The sequence below is a fragment of the Haliotis rufescens genome, unplaced genomic scaffold (genome assembly GCF_023055435.1).
Source record: "Haliotis rufescens isolate VD_foot unplaced genomic scaffold, xgHalRufe1.0.p SCAF_24, whole genome shotgun sequence".
In the NCBI taxonomy this organism is placed as follows: Eukaryota; Metazoa; Mollusca; class Gastropoda; order Lepetellida; family Haliotidae; genus Haliotis; species Haliotis rufescens.
Window position 1 is genome coordinate 8873691 of NW_025963935.1, and position 25526 is coordinate 8899216.

The following is a 25526-nucleotide window of genomic DNA, read 5'->3' on the forward strand; positions in this document are numbered from 1 at the left end:
TTCAACATTTCCCTCGAGTTTGTTCCTTGGTAGGTCAGCATCATACCAATGTGTTGGAAAACGCCCAGGACATTTTTACTGAAAAACTATCCATATCTACAATGGTCGAATTCTCTAGGCTGTCCTTTTCGCGAGCCAGCATCCTACGATCGTTGTTGAAAATTCCTGATTAAATTCCTGGGATAATGAATCTTGGTTTGTCAGTATATTGTACATGCTCGTGAATAGAAAGAACGGAATTTCGCAGCTAGTGTAAGTATGTGATATGGGTCATGTCGTCAGTTCTCAATCCGAACTCAACAGCTTAACAAACTCTATATCACTGAGAAACAGAGTTGCAATCGACTTTTCTGTCTGTTTCCCTGTGTCGTTTGGTACAAAAAAACACCATGTTTTAACTGTAAAGCATTGTTTGCAAGCTTCATGGCTTTCTTCTATCAGACGTTCAAGCGTAGCATCTCATGGGACATCCATGGAAAATTGAGTTATATTGATTCTATGACAATGGGTCACATGATATAAGAAGCTTTGTCGACTATATCCCTTCCTCAATCAATTCTTACTTATCTGCTTACGAGAATATCTAAGACCTCCTATTGTGGAATACCTAATGTAGAAGTGACGCCAAACTCAAGTACTGTTTCTAAAAGGGGCGGTCTTATCCTCAAACACAGTAAGCTCACAAAGAGATGTTCCACTCAGGAATTGTGTATGGCTTTCCATAACTGAGGACAGGTAGGGTGACAAGGTGACAATATATCTACAAGAACTACGTTTTCGTCAGCAACTTTCATTAATACTTCTCACTTACCGATCTCGTTTCTCAGAAAACGGAAATGCATTTAAGACTTTTTACCGTAGTCCTATTGCTGACTGGTGTTGGATCAGGTTGTTGCACTTGCTTCAACGCCTCTTCTGTTGTGGCGTTAGATGCGCATATTGAACGTTACGTATATCGTAAACTAGGGTCACCGTCTCTCTATTCCTGTGCATCGGCATGTCTCATGTCTTCAGTCTGCATGTCCTTCAACTTTGAGACCAAAACTCGCATCTGTGAACTCAACAGCAACAGCAGTGACCAAGTGGCCGTCACAACGCAGCCAGGATTTCTCTTCAGTGACATCAACCACTGGCCTAAGGTATTGTTATATTATTAATTATTTCTAATTTTCACGCGCATTGAGGCTACATGTATGTTATGCATATATTGTCGCCGGGCTATATACATGTGTGCCAACGTCGGCGACTATATATGCCGTGATAGGGTATATAAATGATACATGTCAGACACACACACTGACAACTAACACCACTGAAATGCCACGACAGACACTCGAACAAGGCCAGCGCGACCTTGGTGTAATACAGATGGGGGCCACCCATGCCCACATTGCAAGAACATTTGTTGCTCCCTTTTAACTGTAACTAACCTGATGAACGTTACCGAAAGACCAGACCTATATCAGACAGGCCACGAACAGGCAGACCCAGGGTAACTACGCGCATCGAAGACCGGTACTGTCATACTTTGCATCTCCGGAATCGATTTCTGACAGTGACATCGTCTGCCTTAGGGAATATGGCTACTCGTCAGACAGTGGCCAGGTGACTCAGGGCTCAAGGAATTAGGGCTTACAGTTCTTACAGAGGACAGTGATTGACATGGCAACATCGACGTCAGAGAATGAGATGCGCCCGGACTGACTGGCGGCGATGTGACTATCTGTTCATAGCTAATGCAAGACAACGTATTTAGAACGATCGGCTGCACTTTGCGTTCAGAAAGTCGTGCCGTATGGTGGAGGGGGTGTTATTGTGTGGGGGAGGTATTTGTGACCAGAAGAGAAAACCACTGGTGCCATTTTACGCCCGATTGTCCTACCAAGTCTATAACAGCTGCCACGCGGTGTCCTTTGTCAGCACCATACAGGCCAGTCTTGTGACGTGAGATTAAACTTGAGCGAAGTTAAGTGTGTGTGCCCTTTGTCCATTCCGTTGAAAACTTGTTTCTGCTACACCTACTCAATTAAAGCAAATGCCATGACAATGTCTAAAGCTGTATTACTGTTATATTAAAGGCTGATTTCGCTGAGATTTTGATCTGTTCAATACATTTACTTTATTTTACTTCATGCATCTAAGTAGAGCGGTTTAAAACTATGGTAAAGTCTCTTTTGGCCGTCCATTTATTATATTAACGAGAATTAACGGTAATTGTTTTTGTAGTTGATCAAATTTTAACATTTGCCATTTAATCCCTATGTCAACTGTAGGTATATGTATATCTCAAAACCTGGGTGATCATGGAAGCTGAGGTTACCTCATTTCTGTTTACCAAGGTTGCTTAATTCGAACATGAATTAACATGAATTTACCAGTGTCAATCAAATGCTAACTTATGACACAATCCGACTTAAGGACATAATGCCAAAATGGCTGCCGCAAGTAAATGTACAATAGGGTACAATAGTGAGTGAGTGAATATGGTTTTACTCCGCTTTTAGCAATATATCCAGCAATATCACGGCGGGGGACACCAGAAATGGGCCACACACATTATACCGATGTCGGGAATCGAACCAGGGTCTTCGGCGTGACGAGCGAACGCTTTAACCCTACACTGTAGATATGGCTGAAATGAAATTGCATCACAACGCTTTGCACACCATTGTGCCTTCATTTGTTACCATGACGTCACAATCAAATGACATCACTAATGGCTTTGCTACTGAAGCTGTTAGCAGTACTTTTTACACATAAGACAGTGCTTATTAGTGTCTACAAACTGAAAAAGTTTGAATAATGAAGGAGATTCTCTATATATTTAACGCCGTGTTGTTTGGCCTGTTGGCCTCTCGTCCCTTTCTCCATTCAACAAGGGTTTTGATGTATTTACAGATGACATCCCAGTGGAATCTTCTGCAATTTTAATCAGCTGTTTACATAAATAAATCAGCCTATTCAAAGAAGATGTCAACAACTGTTCCATTCAGTCTGATTAATTAAAATGAGTTATGGCTGGTAGACGCGCTACATTTGAAGTATGGGCCGTCAGATGTCTCAATAATTTCCCAGTGTTAAGTACAATACTAATGACAATAGTTTTCATGTTATAGTCATTAATAATTACTACTGCATTTGCTTCAAAGACTTTTTCTGGCAATGTGTGTTCATGGGGAGGTCAAATCAGATTGAACATAAATACACAACCTCCTCAACGAGCATTACCATACACAGGGTTTTACAGCTATCCCCATGGGGAACCTGGCTTTGAGCATTCGAGTGGAGAAGAGTCGGAAAACAAGAGTTGTATTGATTACTCTTTTGCAACATGCAGGCAAATCCTGGCATCTCTCAAAACGCCCTGACAGATGTGTGTTGCTGCAGATGCAACACGATCTGTTAACTCATCCTTACTGCTTGTATTGAACTAGCAATTTATTCAACCAAGAAAATCATGAATGTCAGGGGCGAACTACTAAGCATTTGGGGCGGTCGGGTAGCCTAGTGGTTAAAGCGTTCGCTCGTCACGCCGAAGACCCGGGTTCGATTCCCGACATGGGTACAATGTGTGAAGCCCATTTCTGGTGTCCCCCGCCGTAATATTTCTGGAATATTGCTAAAAGCGGCGTTAAACCATACTCACTCACTCACTAAGCATTTGGTGTTTTGGGCATAGGTGCTGTGGCATTTGGGACTAATCAAGTTGACTGTGCCTCATCTCTGTTTGCCCCCTGAACTTGATAGTTAAATGTACAAACAGGCATGGCAGGTCGAACAAAGGGTGGTCTAAGTTTTACAAATCGTTCTTTTCAATTTGTTTAACACACACAGTGGCTCCTTATAATTATCAAATGAGTTGTGATCTAAACTGATCAATGATCCTGAAGTGAACAACTAAATCACATTTTTCTGAGCTTTTTTTCATCTACTCTCCGATATATCATGTGATATAGCTTGATGTGTTATGGCTTACAGTAAACTACGGTTATAGCGAACCAAAAGGGACCACACATTTTAGAACGTTATAAGCACATATTCAGCATATATAAACAAAAAAATGGCCGGGACATGAAACCAGTTTGTTATATCAACAAGTTCGTTGTATGTGTGTTCGTTATAAACGTGCTTTACTGTAGTTTTAAGTGTTAATAGCCCTAAAGAACACCACTGGGCAGGACACATCTACCCTGTTCATGACGCCTGGTGTCTTTTGCTGATTTTCAGTGAACCGTTCATAAAATTGTCATAAAGTTGTGAATGAAATCTATTTCCACAAAGGAGTTTTTGACCATCTAGTGGAAGGTCAGACCTACACGTACTTAAGGATGCAGGTAAGAGATACACTCCAGAATGCCCATAGCAAAGACAAACGTCGGGCAGAATACAAATGTAGACTTAGGAAGATGTGTAGTCCAGAGCTGAACGCTCGCCAAAAAGTCAAAGCCACACATACTCACGCTGCACACGTCCGTATGACACCCTCACACGAAGAATCATGTCAGATCATAGATCCAACCACCCTCGCTCTTCCCTCAATCACTTACCCTTACCAAAAACAAGTAGAGATTGCTCCAGTGCATCAATTGTTCCCCGCCAGATAATGTCATATGCAGAAGAAGGAAGTATAAGCAATGAAATGAGAGGACTGGTGCAGAGTTCAAATTGGTTGATGATAATGCAGTTATCTTTGGATAGCACAATAAAAGAAACAGTGTCTTCAATTGGTCAGCACAAGGAGAACCAAGGTTTATTGAACACAGTCATATTTTATATAATACTTCATCGTGTTGAACAATAAGTTGCAATAGCAGTGTGAAGGGAGAAAGATTGAATGCGCTTGACCCGAATTCCTCCCTGGAACCTTTCTTGCTGACTGGCGCCTGGATAACATACGATACCTTGCAAAAGTAGTGCGCAAAAGAGCTATTCGGGGCAAGGAGATAATCACTCACTTACAGTGATACACCTTGAATAAGATGTACTGCATTGCAAGGTCAGTGCGTGATATAGCTCCATACTTCGCCTGTAGCTAAGGAGATAATCGCTTAATGCGCGATACATGTAGTTTATTCTTACAAAATATAGACCGGTTAACTTAAACGAAAGGAGACATACACTGCAAACACGAAAACGTCGTTTTTTTTCGTATATGGTCATTGGACGGAAAAACGACGTTATTTGGACGTTTTCAAACCATCGTTTTTCCGTCCAAATAACGTCGTTATTTGACATCGGAATTTACTGGGAGAGAACGATAGCGTTCAGCTCCTCCCTTTCTTGATTGACATTGTCAATCAAGCAACAGCGTCTACCGGTATTTCTACTTCTCAGATTTCATTGGTCAGTCCCCGCGTGTTAGATTACAAGCCCGCGTTTGACGCTGCACTCGAAGCGCTTAGCGGAAGTACTGAAATCAATCGTTCTGCGCATGCGGATTACTTAATGCCTTGACCAAATTTTCCGTTCTGTGCATGCACGATTTCGCGTATTGTTTCCTAGATTTAATGTCACCACTATTTGACAATGGTTCATAAACACAGTCACGTGAAGGTTCGGAATCGTAACGAGTAACTCCATTTAAATTGAAGAGGATCCCCAGTGATATGGGAGATTCCAAGATGAAACTATTCTATGGCTATCTAGGCTGCCACCCAAACCGACCTAAACGGGACCCGATAGCTTATTGTATGCTATATAGTCATATGGAAGTGGACAAGAACTATACATTGTATTCCGGCCGATTGTTCTAACACTTGCATTCACTTATAAGTCAGGAAAATGGACTTAAAAGGGGAGTTGTTGAATGTAATTATTTTAATTATTAAATGTTGCCTATACACTTATCTGGACGAACTTCTCATTGTTCTGTTTATGTCATCCTATATACTATTAGTATGTTTTCGTTCTAAAGTCAACCTCTCACATAACATTATATTGTTCATAGTATCAAAGTTTAATCAACAATATCAAGAGCAGCGATTTAAACCACTGAAACACCCAAACACAAGGCTGTTATCAAGCGCTAGTGCTGACGTGATGCATTGTAAAAACTGTATCGTGATGTCTTCAGAAATACAATTATACAACGAGATAGTACGGCTAACGCTGACTCACCGGTGGAACAAAGACAATATCGCTAATACAGATATAACGTATTTGAATGTTAATACTAAAGACAAACAATCATTATTTTTGCAGTGACGATATAACACGTATACACGTTTATTGTTAACTTTCATCAGTTTTGCTCTTCATTTTAATAACTTTGTTTTCACATATATATGTAGCAATACCCGACAAGCATGTCATACATAATTATGGGGCAGTTTTCAATCTTGTACTGACTTACTCTGGTGTTAATGAGCGAAGTTTATTGGCTTGTGTGTAAAACCCCGTTTTTCTGGTAATCCTATTATAACTTAGTTTATTTCTATCTAATGACACCCTGTTCTCTGGATCATGGCTCCGTGACTATCCATAACAATTAAGATGAACATTCAGTTCAAGTAAATGAATGAGTTTGTTTTGACACTACAGTCAGTCAAAAAACCAATGCTGTGAGGTTTGATAACACACTTCTACCAGGTCGAACATCGTGGATCCTCATTTTCTGCCTAAAGAGAATCGTAGTTCATATGCTAATCCATCTGCGAATACCCTCCCACTCAAGATGACCTTACTCGTTGCTAAATCTATCATCTATCCCCCCAATCTCACCCCCCACGCCCCACCCCCACACGCACGCACGCACGCACGCACGCACGCACGCACGCACGCACGCACACACGCACGCACACACGCACACACACACACACACACACACACACACACAAACAACTGACCTAAATTACCTGGACAGGAAATACTGCTGATAGCCTCTGGTCAACTCAGCCGCGCCACCGCAGAATGTTCGTCCAACTCTGCAGGGGGCATTCTCAGTGGCTTCAAACGCGCTGAAATGTTTTCGCCTTGCATCCAAGATGGTGGACAAGTGAAATCGTATGAAATTTGGCTATTTTAGGTCCTATCTCTTTTTTGATTACCCAATAAAGTCAATTCATAGTTACACGGTTGTGAAGAAGCTTACAACTTTATGAGACTTATTCATCTCATTCCAAAAAAGCTACTCGCGCTCACATAAAGTTGTAGTTATTATGTCACTGTTTTATTTCTTTAAAAATATATTACATGTTCAACAATAACAATTAAGATGAACATTCAATTTCCGATATAAGTAAATGAATAAGTGTGTTTTACGCCACAATCAGTCAAAGACCACGTTGTCCGGTCTGATGACACACAATCTACCAGGTAGCACATTGTGTACACCCTATCCCCATTGAAGTCTCCACTGTGGGTATTCCTGGGGACGAAAAGGCCCCATGTACCTAGGAATTTCATCAATACATTCATGCGCGGCATTCTCTGCCTAAAGAAGATCATATAGTTAACATGCTAATCCAACTCGAACTACCATCCCGCTCAAGATGAATGTTTTATGTAACATCCAACAGGCCCACATTAACGCACGCACGCACGCACGCACGCACGCCCACACACATATTTGGATTTACCAATCCCTGAATTGAGAAGACGTGCGTTACGAAGCTCCTCCAAGTCATCATCAATATCCGTATTTGTCTGTGATATCATTACCCATCCAAAGCCGTATATACATTTATTGTGTTTTCTTGACAACAAATGTTATAATTGGGATAACACTTTCTGAGTAAAGTACAGATTCTCGTACTTTCTTGGGTTGAGTCCCGTCCGGGATTTGAACCCACAACTGTGAGTGAGGCACCCAATCGCCAGAACACAAAGTTGGCGATCTAACCCAGCCACCGAACCAAAAATGTTAGTCCAGATGACGTATACTTTGTGTACTCCTCTGACAAGAGAAAAATGGCACGGCTTCTATGACCGAAAGCTTTGAACCAACAATGCCTTTAAGAATGTGGTCAACAGTAACACACATTATATTTGGATACCACTTTCTCAGTAAACTACATATTTTTAGGGTGGAGATAATAGACGTTGATGGTTGATTATCAATGGACAAATTAAAGCCAAAACTTAACTTATGAATGATTGGTAATGGGAAATGGACAATGGGCAAACGGGAGGCGGGATAATCAGCGCCATGCCAGTTATCTGTTGGCTTCCCTTGTTGCGTTCCCTTCTTTGCTATCTTTTTACTTTTGTTGTTCTTACAGGTACAAATATATGTTCTCTGCCTCATAGCATTTAATAATATTCACCTGAAGAAGGAGAAAGTATATATTCCGAAACGCAGTGTTCCTCCGTTGACATCCATAAATATTTTTCCTTGTGTGTATAAGTTCTTAATGCCCTTCAAAGACACAATCTAGCTTTGTTTTTAAATGTGGTGATATTTGCGTAGAATATAATATGGTCATGCCTATATACATTTGGGTCTTTGTCTACATAAACATTTCGACATACAATTTAGAGCTAAGGACATTGCTAATTCTGCAGGCATGAAGTACACGTCATAGCAAGCTGTGATCTTTATTCATACTTTAGATATTCGTAATAGAGATCTGTAACTGAAGTTTACCGTAATCTTCCGCAACTCTCACCTCCTGACCAGTTGAACGTCTTAGTGCATTCAGATGCCATTGTAGAAAAAAAGGCTGCCCCTCTTTCTGTCATGTTTTGACGGATGAAATCTATTGCGTTATAATAATCTTTGTTTGCTGATATATAATATGTAAATGTTGTAAAATATTTACGATATTTTAAACGTGTAATTCGATGCATATGCAATGCAATGTGAACATAAGTGCGGATGCACGAAGGTGGTTATAGTCATAGTTATGCTGCGATGGATGTAGGGGAATGGTAGGGGGGTGTATGTATGTATGAAAGCACGAATACCGATACATGAGGGCGGATATAGTTAAAGTTCCACACACACACACACACACACACACACACACACACACACACACACGCATTAATTGTTTTATTAAAGGTATCTTCGAGAGTCAGTAAGAAACTAGAAATAACTGCCTTTGTTCTGTAAACCTCACCAAGTTTCAGCTTTCGCCTCTTCCTTTGTGGACTGAGGGTTCACATTTGTAAAATGATCTCTCTTATCTGTCTGTACCATCAACTTAACTGCCCTCACCTCCTGCAGTTTTCCCGTCCCATATTGCCAAGCAGGTGACCCACAAGGAGGAATACCGCCCTCCCTCAGTCCAGTGATACTGTGCCTAGCACAATATGTTTGGGATACGTAGCCTTGCTGTGGGCAAACATTTTGTAACAATTTGGCAAACTTTGATATGTAAACAGCAACTATTATTCAGTTTTATTTCAACAAAAACGGAAAAAATCGGATCCTACTTATTTTGTGGATACCATAACAATAAATCAAGCCAATAGATCGTTTGAGCTGGCATGAATATAAAAAAATAATTAGCAAGTCGATAGTCATAATTCCCTCTGTTGGTCCAACGTGAAATGTTCTTCATGAATAGAATAGATGGCTGATAGACGTTCGACCGAATAATATCATTTGCTAACTTCAACTGTTCATCTAATTTCCATGAATGTATGTTACATAGTTCATATGTTCATGGGCTTCTTCACTGAATGTATAGTGTGGAGGACTACTTCACTTGAGGATAAGTAACATAAATAATGATGATAATTATGATAGTATTGCCATTATTATTCCTTCAGATTATTAAAAAAAAGTTATTATTTTTTCATAGAGAGAGAGAGGTATGGAGATTGTGAGATTATTTTTAGCATCGGAATTGTTAACATAATTCTTAAAGATATTATGTTTTGTTTGTTTGTTGTTAAATGCTGCACTCAGCAACGTAAGGATATTAAAACATTACATTTAGGTTCAGTTGTATTTTTATATTTGTATCATTTTGCAAATGTTACAGAGACCTGATAAGGGATATATAATAATGTATAGTCGCTATTCTTAAAGTAAGAATATGTTAGATTTATCAACCAGAAATATTGCACACAAGAGGATAATCATATTTCATGACACAATTCAACGTCGAAGTCAACGATATTTGTGTATGTTATTGCTACATGACACGGATACGTCATGATAAAGCAATTAGAAATTGGCATTTGATGATATAAGATAGCTACGCGATAAATCACAAAGAACAAAGAAGGAAGCGATATTTATTTCATGGTAAAACATTGTTCTATCATGACGTCATTTATTGAGATTCGAACATGTACTCGCAACTTGAAAAGTAAAATTTTTAAATTTGACCTTATTTTTGAGAGGTATGTGTCTAGTGAGTTGTTCCCAATAAATGTTGCTGGAGAATCCGAAAGTGAGAGTGATATGACAATCGGTATTGGGAGTAAAGGTACAGATGATTGACGAGAAAATTGTGAGAATATGCTGGACCAAACTCAAATCCTAAAATGGATTTATCTAGCATGGGCGCTGTCGGGTTCTATTAAAGGAATCATCATTATTTAAGTACGGGTAAATATTGTAAAGCGTTTATTTTTTCCTAATTTAACACCCTAAAAGAGGCTGTACGTAATGTTGATATCTCATATAGAAATAAAAGACTCTCGGTCGTTGTTTATCGAACAATAAACAACTCCCATTCGTCGTTTGTTTCTTAATTACATGACCATATACACTAACATTATATCTTTTCATGTTTATCGGTCAACAAAAGTGACATAAGCATTTCCATTATCATGAGAAACCCTTGCCAAAAGTAGCGCCAACTGCACCATTGCGACAACATCAGGAGCATGTTTCATGATTCATCATAATAAATGATGACATTGGATGCTCGCAAAAACGCGAGCTCATTCCGATCCACTAGTGGCACCCGCCACAAACACATCCAAAGGCAAGCCAATTGTTCACCCGAAAAGGCAGAGAATTGCATCTGACATCATTTTTGTCATTGATACGTCAAACCTGGAAATGCCGTCTACACGTCCAACACAAAGCCCAAGCCAGGACCCAAATCCTTCAAACCCGGCCTAAGTTCTGTTAATTACATACATTTCCCCCTAACCTTAAATAATCTATACTAGTTCTGAAGTAAATCGTATTTACCCGTTTGAATCGTCGTATGTTATTTATTGCCGATAAACAGAATATGCACACTTTCTGAAAGTACTCTGTGATAAGTCACGCACCAAACCTATACTCTCGATATACATGCTGCTCTTACTTAAAAAAGAATATCGGGTTAACAAGATACGTATATTAAAGTACCATGCTTTCCTGATGTGCTCTCATTCTAATTTGAAATAATGGCATAAATAGTAACCACTCATCTTTCAATATTTTTCAAGGTTGGGTTAATCACGAACATATTTGAATATGTACAACATCTATACTTACTTATCTTTATACTTAAAGGCATCAGGTTTGTCTGTCATAAGACCCCGAAACAAATATGTCCAACACAGCCCAATATTTGGCTCTTGGCTCCTTGTTCTTATATTTTATAAGTATTGTTTAAACAACTGTTTTTTTCTGTAAAATATGTTCATTTCAGAAATTAGATGTTATTCTAGCATCAGGTCTGTGGTACGTTTACTGCATCAGCATTACATTAAAACGATATTACATTATATAAATCCACACAGAGGAAATGTTTAACATTTATCTTTTAAGGAAGAGTGCAGGACGACTTGCTTTATACATATAAATGTGGACATATATGTATGGACATTTGGATGATACAGATATACCTCCTTAAAGATAGTGTTAGCAGATGACTGTAGAAAATGGAATAATTATGTGAGTAATCGGGTTAATACCACGTTCAGCAATATTTAGCCATATTGCGATATTGGTTTCCAACATACAAGACGGACCATGAAATTATGACTTGAATTTGGACCTGGCTTTCTGGTGTGATGTAACACCCCAGAATCTCCGGTAGAAAAAGGGCTCAAAGCACGAATTAAGATCACGAGATGATACTGATGTATGCATCTGGACATATATTTGCGTAGTATTACTACCTTAATTCATCAGTATATATGTATTTTGCATAACAGGATATTATAGGATCGACGCTGACATGCGCATATAACCTATTCACTAGTGCTGTACTATTTCATTCCTTCTGACACATATCGACACGAGAAATTATATTTAAATTTAAAAGGAGCCCAAGTGGGATAGAAATTTGAGTCTGAACCTGTTGAACAAGGCTTGTTTCATTTTGGTGTCTCCTTCTTATTTTCTATTTAGATACATGTTTTAACTTTAAAGTAATTATATGTATCTCATGTATTATTGGTATCTGTGATGCTGGTACCGTTTTGTTGCCATTGTGTAGCTTTTGTGGAGTTATTATGAATATCAAATACATGCCTTGAAATATGGACTTGTGAAAGAACTCATCATTGAATCATTTGCATTTAAATTACTGCATATACCATTTACTTGGCGTGTATGGACATATTATCCATATACAGAATTTCATTGTACCTTATTATTTAAAAAAATACCCGTGAAGATCCGGGTTAGAATAGGCATTCAACAACCCATGCTTGTACGGAGGCGACTTGGCTCGCTGACTTGGTTGATGCATGTCATCGTATCCCAAATGCGTAGATCGGTGCTCTTGATGATAATGACTAAATTGTTTGGTCCAGACTGGATTATTTACGAACCACCGTCATATAGCTGGTATATTGCTGAGTGCGGCGTTAAACACCAAATAATCAAACAAAATCTATATAATTATTAAACACCTTCCAACAATGAGAAATTAAACTTATATTTTCTAAATATTCTGTTATATTTATAACATAATTTGATTCATAATTTAATTATTGCGTTGCTTTCTTCCCTGTCATTCAATGTGCATGTTCAAACCCCTAAACTTTTAATATTTCATTTTTTTATAAATGGCTACGTCAGTGCGTTGCCTAGATCTCTCGTTACCTACTCACAAGAATAGATTAAAATAATTTGTTTTACTATCATATTTCTGTTTATCTAATTCATAATACGAAATTGATAATTCATTTATAATAGTATAGATCATATTCGTGTATATCACTATCTGGTGCTAAGGTTTTATTTCAGAAAATATAATTAATTCAAAATGTAGAAAGATACACAATTTGCCATTATTTGACTTTTAAACTGTACAAAGTATGATATAATGATCAGAATGCCTGTAACGGGTAGTATTTAAGAAAGAAATATTTGTCGAGAAGTCCCATTTTTCAGATATGCACTTCAGTAGTATTATTGCATATCTCCAGAGAGAGGTTTACATTGTAGTTCTCATTATTTGTGAATAATTCAAAAAGCAACATAGAAAATATATATGCTACCATGACGAAAGAATACAGAGTATACATAACTCGCAATTCTATATATTGAGCAAACAGCCCGAAACCGAAACTCCACAACATATCCGATTACACTGATTAAGGCTGTCCCAGTTCTCCATGCGATACTGACGCCCGTTCGTCTCCCAGACCATACAAAATACATTTAAAAGGAATCCAGCTCAAGTCTAGAACGATTTGGCAAGCCTAGATTGCCTTAATTCTATCCATGAAAGTAAGCATTAATAAAAAATATTGTTCTTGTCTGCTTCAGATTATATTTTGTAGATACTTATTTTAACTAGGAAAATTGTACTGACACCGGCACTGTCCCTATTGAAGCTATCCATAAGAATTTCGAATTGCCGTCCATTGTTCGATGTCAATACATCGATGACAAGTGAGGATAACATAAAGTAATCGTTGATGCCGCGCTACACTTTGATAAAAATTATAATCAAGTTGACTGGTGTGTACATTACTACAGTGAACATGTACATGACCATGCCCTAATAATCAAATGCCGTAATGTCAAATACTAATTTATTATTGTGTGATGAATTTAACTGGATCAGTGGTAACATGTGATATTAATATTCCATCAATTTCTTTCCTGGTTGGTCCATCCATGTCTACAAAATGAAAATAATACAATTAAAATGGAGCATAGAACAATTCTTAATTTCAGGCTAGAGCTGTGGAAATCTAGACTTTCCCAATCATTATAGACTTGAGTTGGTCTCATGTTTTTACATTATTCTCTTGGGTCAACGTCACAGCTCATACCATACACTAACAAGACCAGCTTGCCCCCCGCTGGAGCTCCCGGATTTTGGTTATATCATCTAGCATGGCCAACTCTGCTCTTAAGTAAACAAGAACCTAATCAGCGAGGGGTCCTTTATCATCCCTATGTGGCTGCTTATAAAAATCTGATATCTTTTCCCAAAGACCTGGTTAATAATATATTTTCTGCTGAATATTCGAAACAAATAGAGTGAGTTGGTACTACATGTACATATGTATACGGTTCTATTTTAAATGACTGCAGCGCTCCATTATGAAAACAATTTGTTTTCACGCCGCTGTCAGCAGTATTCCAGTGATATATGACGGCGGTCTGTTGTATATGAAATATATGCAAATTGAATTTTGAATCTTGAAAGTTGTAACATTTCCGCAAATAAGTATCACATGCAGTATACAGTATATCAACTGCAATATACTGTATACATCAGTATACAGTGTGTCGCGAGCTCTGCGCTGGGCTGGAGCACACATTTCCTACACCTCTCCCTTCGGCAAACACATCACGAGGGTTGCAACGAGGTCACAGGTCAGGCGTGCACTCCTCAGTTGTCTAATACGGTCAAGAGTAAGATCTTCCGGAAGACCACTGCACTGGAGGTATGTGGATTATTGAGGAGGTACTACGTGTTTGGAACTGGGAGTTGAACACTAAGCACTTTTAGAGAAGAGCTCACAATAAAACGTTTTGGACTCGCGGACGGACTTGTGTTTTCATTTCAAGACGTACATTTATCAGGTTGAACTTCCTAACTGTAACAATAACTGAACTTTACGCCTTTTATACACATTTGTGATGGGGTGACAATGCGACAACGAGACATATTTTGACCTTGAAAATGTCGCGTTACGGCATCGTCGCCCTTTTGTAAAATAAAGAAAAGGATTATCAAAGATCGACAATGCAAACACGCGACAATGCGATAAATGGCCAATTGTCGCGCTTTTGTTAATTTTGACACGTTTTGCTTGTTTTTGTAAAGGCGTCAATGCGACAATGCGACAACGAGACAATGTCCCTTCCATAGTAATCGTGCAAATACAACTGAGTAATGAAACAGAAGTCTGACATGCCAGTTAAAAGAAGTGTTGCAGCTTCTGATGTCATAGATCTTCAAGAAGGGTTATCAATAATGGGATGGGTGATGAGTTCAACTGCATACGCTGTGATTAACAATAATGCTCCGAGTCAATACATTTTGTCAAATGTATGACATGTATTACGTGAATGAACATATTGTTTATACTCGTCCATGTTTTTGACGGACAAAATAATTTACATGCTCGGTTAAACTGAGGACGGGCATCATTAGAATAGAATATACTTGCGTCAGTGTATTTTATTAACGCCCCAAATCGTAATTTAAACACATAAAATAACAGATCACGCATGGTGCCTTGACTTACTACTAGATTTAATGGGCCACCCCGGAATAAAATAGTTCCCCCGAAAGCGAGGAATATATGTTTTAGTATGTTTACAAGAAATATATTCCAAACAATATCCTCATTAGATGAGAAGATCTTTTACAGAATTACCTCAGTAAGTCAATTACAATGACAGAGCATCGTAATACATTTACATCAAGTACAATACGTCAAAATGGCCGACACGATAAACATGACGGGAGATATTTTCGAAGTTGTTAATTAACCTGTGGCTATTTCAAGCCTTTGGCATCACTGATCAATTGGCCGATCATTGAAAGGTGATTGTGAAGATGTGTCAAATAGATACTAAGGTAAATTCATAGATTTCTGTAAATTGTCACTGCGACAGTTTGGATTTTTTTTCGTGTTTTTTTCTCTCTGGGATGGGTTGTAGCGAGGGTATCCTTAAATGGGCTTGCAACCACGCTTCTGTATGAATTCGTACCAGGGAATTCCAAGGGTTTTCCTCAGGAATGTGGAAGTAGTCAGTGTTTACGCCTTTTCAAGAATACAGTCACGTGAAGAACGTCATGTGACCGACCTCGCGTCCAAGTCGTATATCTTGTAAACTTCACATTAAAAAATTAGTTATTGTTATAACCAAATGAAACACAACCCATTATCCGATAGGGGTAACTGTATATAGCCGTTACCACAATAAACTTAGTAACATTGTTTGGTTTGACTTCTTGGCGCGTGTCTGAATTCCATTAACATGTAACATATCCTAAAACTAGCTTATCAGCAAATCTCGCTGCACTGCGCGCGACAGATACTAGAGCAAGGCATGCCAGAAATACGAAACCTAAAGCTTCCGAAAGGAAGCCTTGGACATCACGTGCGTCGGGGGACCAGCGCCATCTGATTGGCCGTTAACAGTTGTACAAGGCGGAGCAAAAAGCATCGTTTTTCCGTCCATTTTACGCTTGAAAAAGTCGACCCTTTTCTGGACACTTTCTAGACGCTGACCAATTAATCAATTTTAATGAATTTTTAGTCGTTTTTCCGTCCAATGACCATATACGGAAAAAAACGACGTTTTCGTGTTTGCAGTTATATTTCCCCTAAATATGTTTAGCTCTCTTAAAAACAAAATGAACAAACTGCACGTATTATCTACATTGTGAGTCACAGAATGTGACAGGCGATTGGTGAAAGCATGTCCAGATAAAGTCAGTCTCATTTCATTTTAATAACTCCAAATGTTTTAGAGAAACCAAAATGGCGCTCTCCTTCAGTCAAAACAAACAGGGCGCAGACGAATAATGGGAGTACCCACTCGAAACCGTCAATGCGTGATTTCTTTTAGCACAAACACGGTATCTTAATGATGGCCTGGCTGGATTATTTTATTACCTTCGTCGCCATGCTTGTGGTTTTGACACAGAGGTCCATTCATGTAACGACCCGGAATATGTAGAGGGCGTCATGGAAATTGATAAATTCAAAATTCTTTGGAATAGGCCCGTATATAGCTTAAGTCTTATCCAGGCCAACATACTTGGATACCTTTTTCATTAATCCAACGAAATCATATATATTATTAAATTCCCTGTCCCTTTTGATACAAATGTTATTGTCAAGATTCAGGAAAAACAAGGCAAAATGATATGCACACCTCACTTTCGAAATGTCACGCCTGCATCCCAAGTACCCAGTTGTCCAAATCTTCATTATTCTGTTTGCCTTAGGTTGGGTACCTCCCAATCTGTTGACTGACATTGGGAGATTGGACCTATGGGTACTCGCTTTTCATTCTCAGCTCCCTGGGGTGTATATAACCCAAGCCGCCTTGTGAAACCCTTGAAAGTTAACAGTCACGTTTATTCTGTATCAACAGCTGCTAGAATTACTGGTTACATGTTACATTCCCCGACTCGGCTGGCTGAAAGTCCAGCTGAGTCGTTTTGTGTTTTGGAAGCACAGTAACGCCATATGCATGTATTGTTTTACATAGTCACTCGCTGGCGCCTGCTCGGAGAAACCTTGTCCAATGTCCAGATGTTATCTAGATCGACTGGGTCGGGCATCATGTGAGGCAGGTAAGCTATTGATGTAACAGAACATCAACACTATTTCACGTTATCACTCATTGGAATCATTTGGCTTGGACTGGAGTGAGGAAGCATAATGAGAAAGTGTGTCTGGCCGCAGAGGTCGGTGGTTCGACCCTGGGTCGCGTCCTATTGAAGGACGTAAAAGCGGGGACCTTTAATTACTCTTTAATTACATTTATCGGATGTTAATAGTGGGCTTGAGATCCAAGATCCTGATAATGACTGATTTGTTAAGTAAAATCTATATCGCCTTCGTTGTTATTTAATGTCACAGAGTTTCAAGGCTGTGCGGCACCACCTGCTGTTGCCAATGCTGAGATGCATTATGACGGAGTGTACGAAGGAGCAGTTGCAGTGTACACTTGCAAGGACAACTTCAAAATGTGCACGGATAGAAACAGCAGAGTCTGTCAGTTGACAGGAAATTGGAACGGTTATGTCGGCCCGTGCGCACAGTACAGTTGGGACAACCCGGTAAGATTGTTATGTGGTACAATGAACGATGAGTATAGTGTAACGTCACGTCCAAGATTATTTCACTTTTACAGCGACGTTTATGCACGTGTGTGTGTGTGTGTGTGTGTGTGTGTGTGTGTGTGTGTGTGTGTGTGTGTGTTAGCACTCTGAGATACAATGGCGCAGTTTAACATGAATACCCCACTTAGACACAGTATACTGACTCCGAGCCGATCAGTCCTTGGTTTAGCTCCATAATGCCTCGAGCTAGGCAGGGCAACATCATGTACCATCTGCACTTGTGTGAAATATAACTGTAACTGTGTAAGAGAGGGAAGGAATAGTATGTGGGAATTATTGTGTAACGGGTATTCGATTCGACATCCATCGCACAAAGGCAGGTGTCAGCAACAACAAAGACTTTCATACATCAAAACACATATCAGAAGCGGCATTCAGTTGCTTTGGCAATACACATGTGTGCACAACTGTTCCATAAACAGCATATAAGACCATGAAATTATTCGGATGCTGCTGAGACAGAGACAGTTATTGTACAACTAATACGTCTTGCCATACAAGTATTTTTTTTATAATCCGCAAGTTAAAGTGGATAGTTTGATGCCATAAATAAGCAAGAATGATTTCCAAATATCCCGAAAGAAGTTACGAAATCAAACGCGTAAATCAAACATAAAAGACTCGAGTTCCCGTATGTTGTGTTCAAACATGTTTTGTTGTCTGAATTATGTTTGTTTATTTACGACTTCTCATGAAACTTTCTTTATAACGTGGATGTTTGCGAGTCGTACGTAAAATGTTCACAAAAGGATACAGAAATTATCGAATTTGTGAAAAATATTTAATACTTTTTATGTTTACATAGGTGATGAACTCCCTCATGGTCGTGCCTTGTGGGAATTCAAGGAGCTTCAAAGTCTCAATGAACATCACTCCAACGACCGTTAATCGGTAAAGGATAGATATTCGCATTCACAATTTTGATTGACCAAAGAATAAGTGTGAGCGCTCAGAGAATGTTGTTACATGTATTGAGTATGTATTTGGCCCTGTGGACTATTCCAGGTTAGAGTTGTTCCCAAGCAACATATGCTTGCGACCAACGGTTCGAGTGGTCAGGCACGGTGACTTGATTGGCAGCGTGTCACTTTCGCCTACGACGGTGTGAGTCGTTGCTCACGAAATCAATCCCTGGATGATCTGATCCGGACTCGATTATTTACAGGCTGCAGTCATACTGCTTGAATATGACAGACTGCGGCGTTTAATAGCAAACACATACGCTTATTACTTTAATTGTATTTTGTTGTTTAACATTGCAGTCAGCCACCTTCAAGCTTTATGATGTAACATAGGTCGCCTGAATTTCACCCACATTACAGCTTCTCTGCTAACAGTAGGACATACATCTGCTGCACTCAAGGCCTAGGGACAACATAATCTGCTCCTACGTTAAAAGACAACCTCTCAATACAGTGCATATGGCTGGTATTTAAAGCAACGCTGTACATATAACCCCCATGTGCGTTTATGCTTATAAGTGCTACTCTATCACATGTAAGTCAAGAATGACAAGAGATAACCCATATTTATTCCCATATGGGAAGGAAGATGCCTGGTATTATTTTTTCTGCAACCTCTCTAGGGAGGTTACAACAGTCGCTTAATGTCGATTGGCTGTTTTATAATTCCTGTAATTTCATGAGTTAAGTACGCATTGCTGAAACTACATTTTTCCATGCATCATGTTAATTCATCTTTTACCACAAAAAACATCTCTGCCATATGAAACATTTACAACGTAAAGCATTCTAAGAACAATATTTTTATTCATTCAAATGAAATATCGTTAATGAAAATGAAAATCTAATTAAGATTTGTAGATTAAATTTGATTGAATAAATCGTCTGCTGTAACATGCATGTAAACAACAATGGCGACATTGTTGTCCGCGATAAAAGTGAATAATCTTGTGAAGATTTGCGGAAAATTGGTTGGAAGAGTAGTGAACATAATACAGCCATTGAACAGTTTCAACGTTTTTGTGGTGAAAACTGACATGGATGAGCGGCAAGTCCCATGTAAAAGATTACGCGTGATTTCTGAAACCGTGACTTCAATGTCTGCCACTCCCCAACCTTTTGGTATAAATCAATTTGGATCAATGACATGCATCAGCCGAGTCAGCGAGCCTGACCACCCAATCCCGTTAGTCGCCTTTAAGGACAAGCTTATTCACCTTTTACGGCAAGCATGGGTTGCTGAAGACCCTTATTATAAGAAGATGTGAACGTTATGTGTCATCATTCATGTTCGTTGTCTGCAACCAAAAATTCGACGAATTCTCACGCGTATGAATATTATGAAAAGTGACTTCGCCTCTGTTATAAGCATAAACTGTTTCTTGTCTTTTCAGCTTCATATCTTCATAACGTCACGATGGGTATTAAAAACAATAAACTTCTCTTGACGAGGAATGACGGATTATCTGTCTCTCGTAAATTGTCTTGGTATTTCATTGGTTGGTAGATCTAGTCTTCTGCCAAATGAACCCGCCCTTTCGGCCTTGAGAAGCTATAACCATTACACGAACCCAAGAGAAGCGACAACTGGCTGCATATATGGTACATGCCTTGCTGCGAACATAAAGTAACCCAGAATCCCACTGGGATACACACTCTTCTTCCATGGCTCTGAAAAATGCTTCATTGACATTTGTATCTCGTGTCATTCAATACCTCTAAAGTAGCATGCCTTTCCATATTAAAATCTTGCCAATTATAACCTTGTTATATATGAATGCCTATCTGTCACCTCTGTCAAAATGACTGGGGCGGTATGACAATACTGATTTGAAAATGTTTCCAGTGATATTTGTTTAATGTTTATTATTGGGTAGTGTGAACTGCACGTTCATACAAATGTGCAATCTTGTGACAGAAGTATGACTTTTTTAAAGTTGTCTCCCCTAATTGTTTGGAATTATCCCCCATTTATTTCTGATGTGACGTTAAATATTAACTCACTCACCATCTCCGTTTCAGTGATTCGATTATCGCAGTCACGAGCATTTTAATTAAACTCTAATGTCATGTCCACATTGTTTCAGGTTACAGAGTTAAGAAAGTTGTAGCAATACATGACATTTGTCAGCCGATCGGGTAGCGTTTGCTCGTCTCACCGAATACCCGGATTCAATTCCCAACACGCATACAATGTGTGAAGCCCATTCCTGTTGTTACCCGCCGTAATATTTCTGGAATATTGCTAAAACTTTACTAGCATGACATTTGCTTTCTTTAAAAAAATCCGTCAAACATATTTTAACATAGAATTAATACTTTTTACTGCTTGAATCAAAACTAGGCCACCTTTACGGTGGACAATGGGAACACTTAGTGCAGCATGACTGCAGCCTGTACATCTTGACTTATATTATAAGAAATACAATGCTTATGTAGTGATCGATTTGAAATAAATAATGAACTCCCTTCAACAATCGGAAGTTTGTGTCAGACAACAGTTTTACGTTACATTAATTATCACAAATAATAAGTTTGAGACAAAACATTATGGCCACCAGCATCTGTTACCTTATCACATCATCTGTCCACCATTGAACATGGGCATTTTTTCCATATGTCAATTCTGGAGGCTACAGATCAACCCGTTATAAAGCATGTAACTGTTCAAAATTAAACATATTTGATTGGCTACAAATACTAACAAACAGCTTTTATACCAATCTCGTCAAGTATGTAATCACTTTGCTCCAATTCCATACACCTTTGTTAATCAAACTTCGAATGAAGATTCTACATCGCAAAGAAAAAACTGGTAGGACCACCATCGTGTTTTCCAAAATTGGTGCCTGTTTTGTATTCGAGCTGTAAACATTTTTCCAAGTATATACTAACAATATGTTCTCTTTTTTTAGTCTGAATATGGATTTTTTCGGAGGAGAGAATCGTCTGTACCATATTTCCTTCCGACTGGATCAGAACAAGTTAGTATTCAACTCACACTTCTCCGGTGTGTGGGGAATAGAGATTAGGCTAACGCCGGTCCCATTGGCAATTGGTACCGAGTCTCTGGTGGAGATACGACTGGATCAAGGCATGTACATGGTATGTTGTTGTTTCTTCAAAATCCTCTACGTGAGCTTTGACACGATCACAAACAGGTAGTCATTACTGCGTCTGGGTCTGATCAACAGTTAATAAGACAATATACGTTTTTGAAGCAGTGAAGGCAATTACCCACTGTATACCATCCAAAATGTCCAGCAGACTTGTAGGTGTTCCCGACCGTGATAGTCTGCATTAACAAAAATCACACACTAAATTGTAACGGTCCCATACAATGTAAAGAAACCATTGCCCTGTTGAGCAGGAGGTTTGTTGTCTTTGGTATCCTATAGACATAGGAGTGTGTGAAGTAGTATTAGGCCTTTTGGGAGGTGTATTTAAGTCATATCAGGGCAAGTCCAAAAAGTTTACCACTTTGGAGAGACCTAACAGCAGGGGGATAGGGTTGCCAAAGCAAGAATAATAATGCGGACAAATTTGAATTGGCAAAGTCATTGGACGTAAGTATACACATCATGATTCTAATTTATTTATTTTCATTTTCCGTCCTAATATAAGAAAGCCAAATAAAAATGCTACCATTTTCGAAAATATATTACTTCAGAATTTTAACTTTAACTTTCAGTGGATATTTATTTAGTCACCTCAAACAAAAGAATGAGACTTTGCATTGTAAAATCAAGATGCAACTTTTTTTCATTCTGTTCAACCTTCATCCTCGATTACGTATTGTATTATATCTCCATTCTACTATTGTCAATACACTTGAATAATTTTTTCTTAAGTGATTTCACCATATCCATGTCTCCTATCAATAACTTTGCAAAGAATGTCTTTCGATAATGATAGAAATGTGCTTAGATAGTTAGCGTCTCCAAAAGAGGCTGTGGTAGGGAATGTGTCCATGGTAAAGAAAGTAAATAAAATACACTGGATAATCGAGGATGTTCCATTTGATTCCTTGCAGCTAGCTATAGATGGATCAAGCATACATAACTTCACAGACCGAAACCCGAATGCGATTCCGGAAAACATCTTGTTCGAGGGAGACGCAATCGTCACAGCACTGTACATCACCATGTAACGTTGTTGTCATGATCAACTGACTCTCGGTAACAAAGCCTGCAAAACGAAAACATCCCACAGCAAAGCTAAACAGTTTCTGGACATACAAAGCAATGTGAACATTGTATCATTGTGCGCAGTCAGCGGAGTATCAGACGTTTCTTTCCAAACCATGGGTGACACATTTGGTGGTCACTCGGCTTCTGTACTACTCATGTCGCTTTTAGATGACATTGCGGTTTCAAAAACGTATATTGTATAACGTATTCAAAAAAAAAAAAATATTTAGGGATCTTATATTTGTGACACAATGAAACCGTATTGTAAACCATGCACACTTGCTTGATTATCTTTTTGACGGTATTAGTTGATTTAAAAAGTGAATATCTGGTATTTGCTGTGCTTTCTTTCCTCCTTTTTCGAGAGAATGGAAGAATCCGCATGTTCTATGTATTGCCGATAATATGTTCTTGTTGATTAATCTTTATGAAAATCACAACAAACGATACCTCTGGAATGTCATAAGAGATGGCGACACTTTTTGCAGTAGTTTGTACTGCCTCTGAAACGTCCCTTATCCCATCATCGGGCTGTGGATAGTCTTTTCCATTTTAAATGCTTATGCAGGTGTTTCGAGAGATGAGAGGCTATTTGGCATTTCAAATCTGTCGTGATCGTTCAGCACCTAACTGTCGTATGGAATACCCCTTGAGAACAGAGAGACAGCATCGTCCGTTTCATATTTAGATCCACATTGTTTGTTCAAGGTTTTCAAAATTCAAGCCCCCAGTAAAGCTTTCAAAAAAGTTTTTATAGTAGACAAGTGGAGGACATTTGACGCATCAGTGACAACAGTTATGTCCGATGCAATTTCCCATTTTGACTCTGATGCTCTTTTCAGATGAACACTTGGTTTGGCTTTGCATGTGTTTGTGATGGTACCATTGTTTTGACTCGACCTGTAACCTGTGATGGGATGTCGTCAGATTTTTGTGTTGCAGTAGCGATCACTAAGGCCTGATTTTAATAAGATTGTTTCAGCCCAACCATAAACTTTAGCTCTATTCCACCATGTACAACAATGCTTGAACATCCTTGTCTGCAGTGTTAGTTTTAATTGTACATTGCACAATTAAAAGGAGTACACTTCAAGTATATGTGTAGTATATATTGTGCTCTCTCTCTCTCTCTCTCTCTCTGTCTCTCTCGCATGATTTTATTCCGAATTCAATTCCTCAATATCTCCATGACTTCACGAAATTAAAACTAACAGAAGCAGTCCACATTCGCCGCCTTGAGCAATCAGTCAACAGAGATAAAGGCTATTTCATCCCATCCGCCTACTATGAACATCCTTATCTGCACCGTGTTAGTTTTAATTGTACATTTATAAGAAGTTGATTCCACAATTAAAAGGAGTAGTACACTTCAAGTATAAGTTTAGATATGCCTCTTGCACTGAGGGGTGGTAATGAGCACAGGTCCTTAAGGATTCTCTCACTTGCTTTCCATTCCTTACACACTGGTATTGTATTTGCGAAAAAAGAACGTTTTTATTGGTCTACAATAACTTTCGCCATCAAATCCCTAAGGTCAACCATACACTTTGTGGTCTGGACACATAACACCAACCTCGCTCATAAGTAAAATAAAGAAGTTGTTATCTATACATTGTGTCTACTTTGTCATCCGCCAACTTCTATGTAATGCCTATCAAACAATACCCTTCAACACTGAGGTATACGTGCAATCAGCGTCTGATCAAGTGTTTGTGTACACTGACCATTATTCGCTCACATTCATGAAGCCACTAACCAGTATGTGATGGAGTTTGTTGTTGCAAGGATACCCCCTTCATATTGAAGGTGTAGGCAATGTAATAGCGAACACTCCCTCCGAGCACACCTCATAAACTCTTTTGGTGATTGGCAGTACATCCGACAAACTCGAAATGAACGATTACAACCCGGGTCGTCTAATTTTAAAGGCTTCACTATGCCTGGGTTGTTTAACCATGCATGAGTGGTTTCTCCATGTCCCAGTGCAGTCCGTGCAGTCGCTGACTCGTATGATCTCATTCGGAGAGACTTTCAATGGGCTTACTTCTCGTCACGATATGGCTGAAATATTGCCGATGTGACGTAAAGCATTAACTCAATCACTCACTCACTTTCAATGGGCATAGCGGCTTTGGTAGGGACAACTTGAGAGGGAGATAAATTTAGCAGTGTATTTATTCAAATTTTTAGTAATGGAATAC

General features: G+C 38.9%; 1 protein-coding gene across 1 annotated transcript; it reads left to right on the forward strand.

The window, feature by feature from the left end:
- Positions 1 to 557: 557 nt before the first annotated feature.
- Positions 558 to 24933, forward strand: LOC125383585. Its single transcript, XM_048402149.1, has 6 exons — positions 558 to 1139; positions 17537 to 17621; positions 17911 to 18110; positions 18979 to 19064; positions 22051 to 22240; positions 23169 to 24933. The coding sequence occupies exons 1-6, from the start codon at positions 837 to 839 to the stop codon at positions 23283 to 23285; spliced, it is 981 nt and encodes a 326-aa protein (XP_048258106.1). The 5' UTR covers positions 558 to 836; the 3' UTR covers positions 23286 to 24933.
- Positions 24934 to 25526: the final 593 nt, after the last annotated feature.

What these genes read in the sequence shown, in the direction of transcription:
- LOC125383585 (XM_048402149.1), top strand. Translation starts at nt 837, where the DNA reads ATGCATTTAAGACTTTTTACCGTAGTCCTATTGCTGACTGGTGTTGGA. An exon ending in TCGGGCATCATGTGAGGCAG is followed by an intron (nt 17,622 to 17,910) that starts GTAAGCTATTGA and finishes TTAATGTCACAG; the next exon opens with AGTTTCAAGGCTGTGCGGCA. An exon ending in TGGATCAAGGCATGTACATG is followed by an intron (nt 22,241 to 23,168) that starts GTATGTTGTTGT and finishes GATTCCTTGCAG; the next exon opens with CTAGCTATAGATGGATCAAG.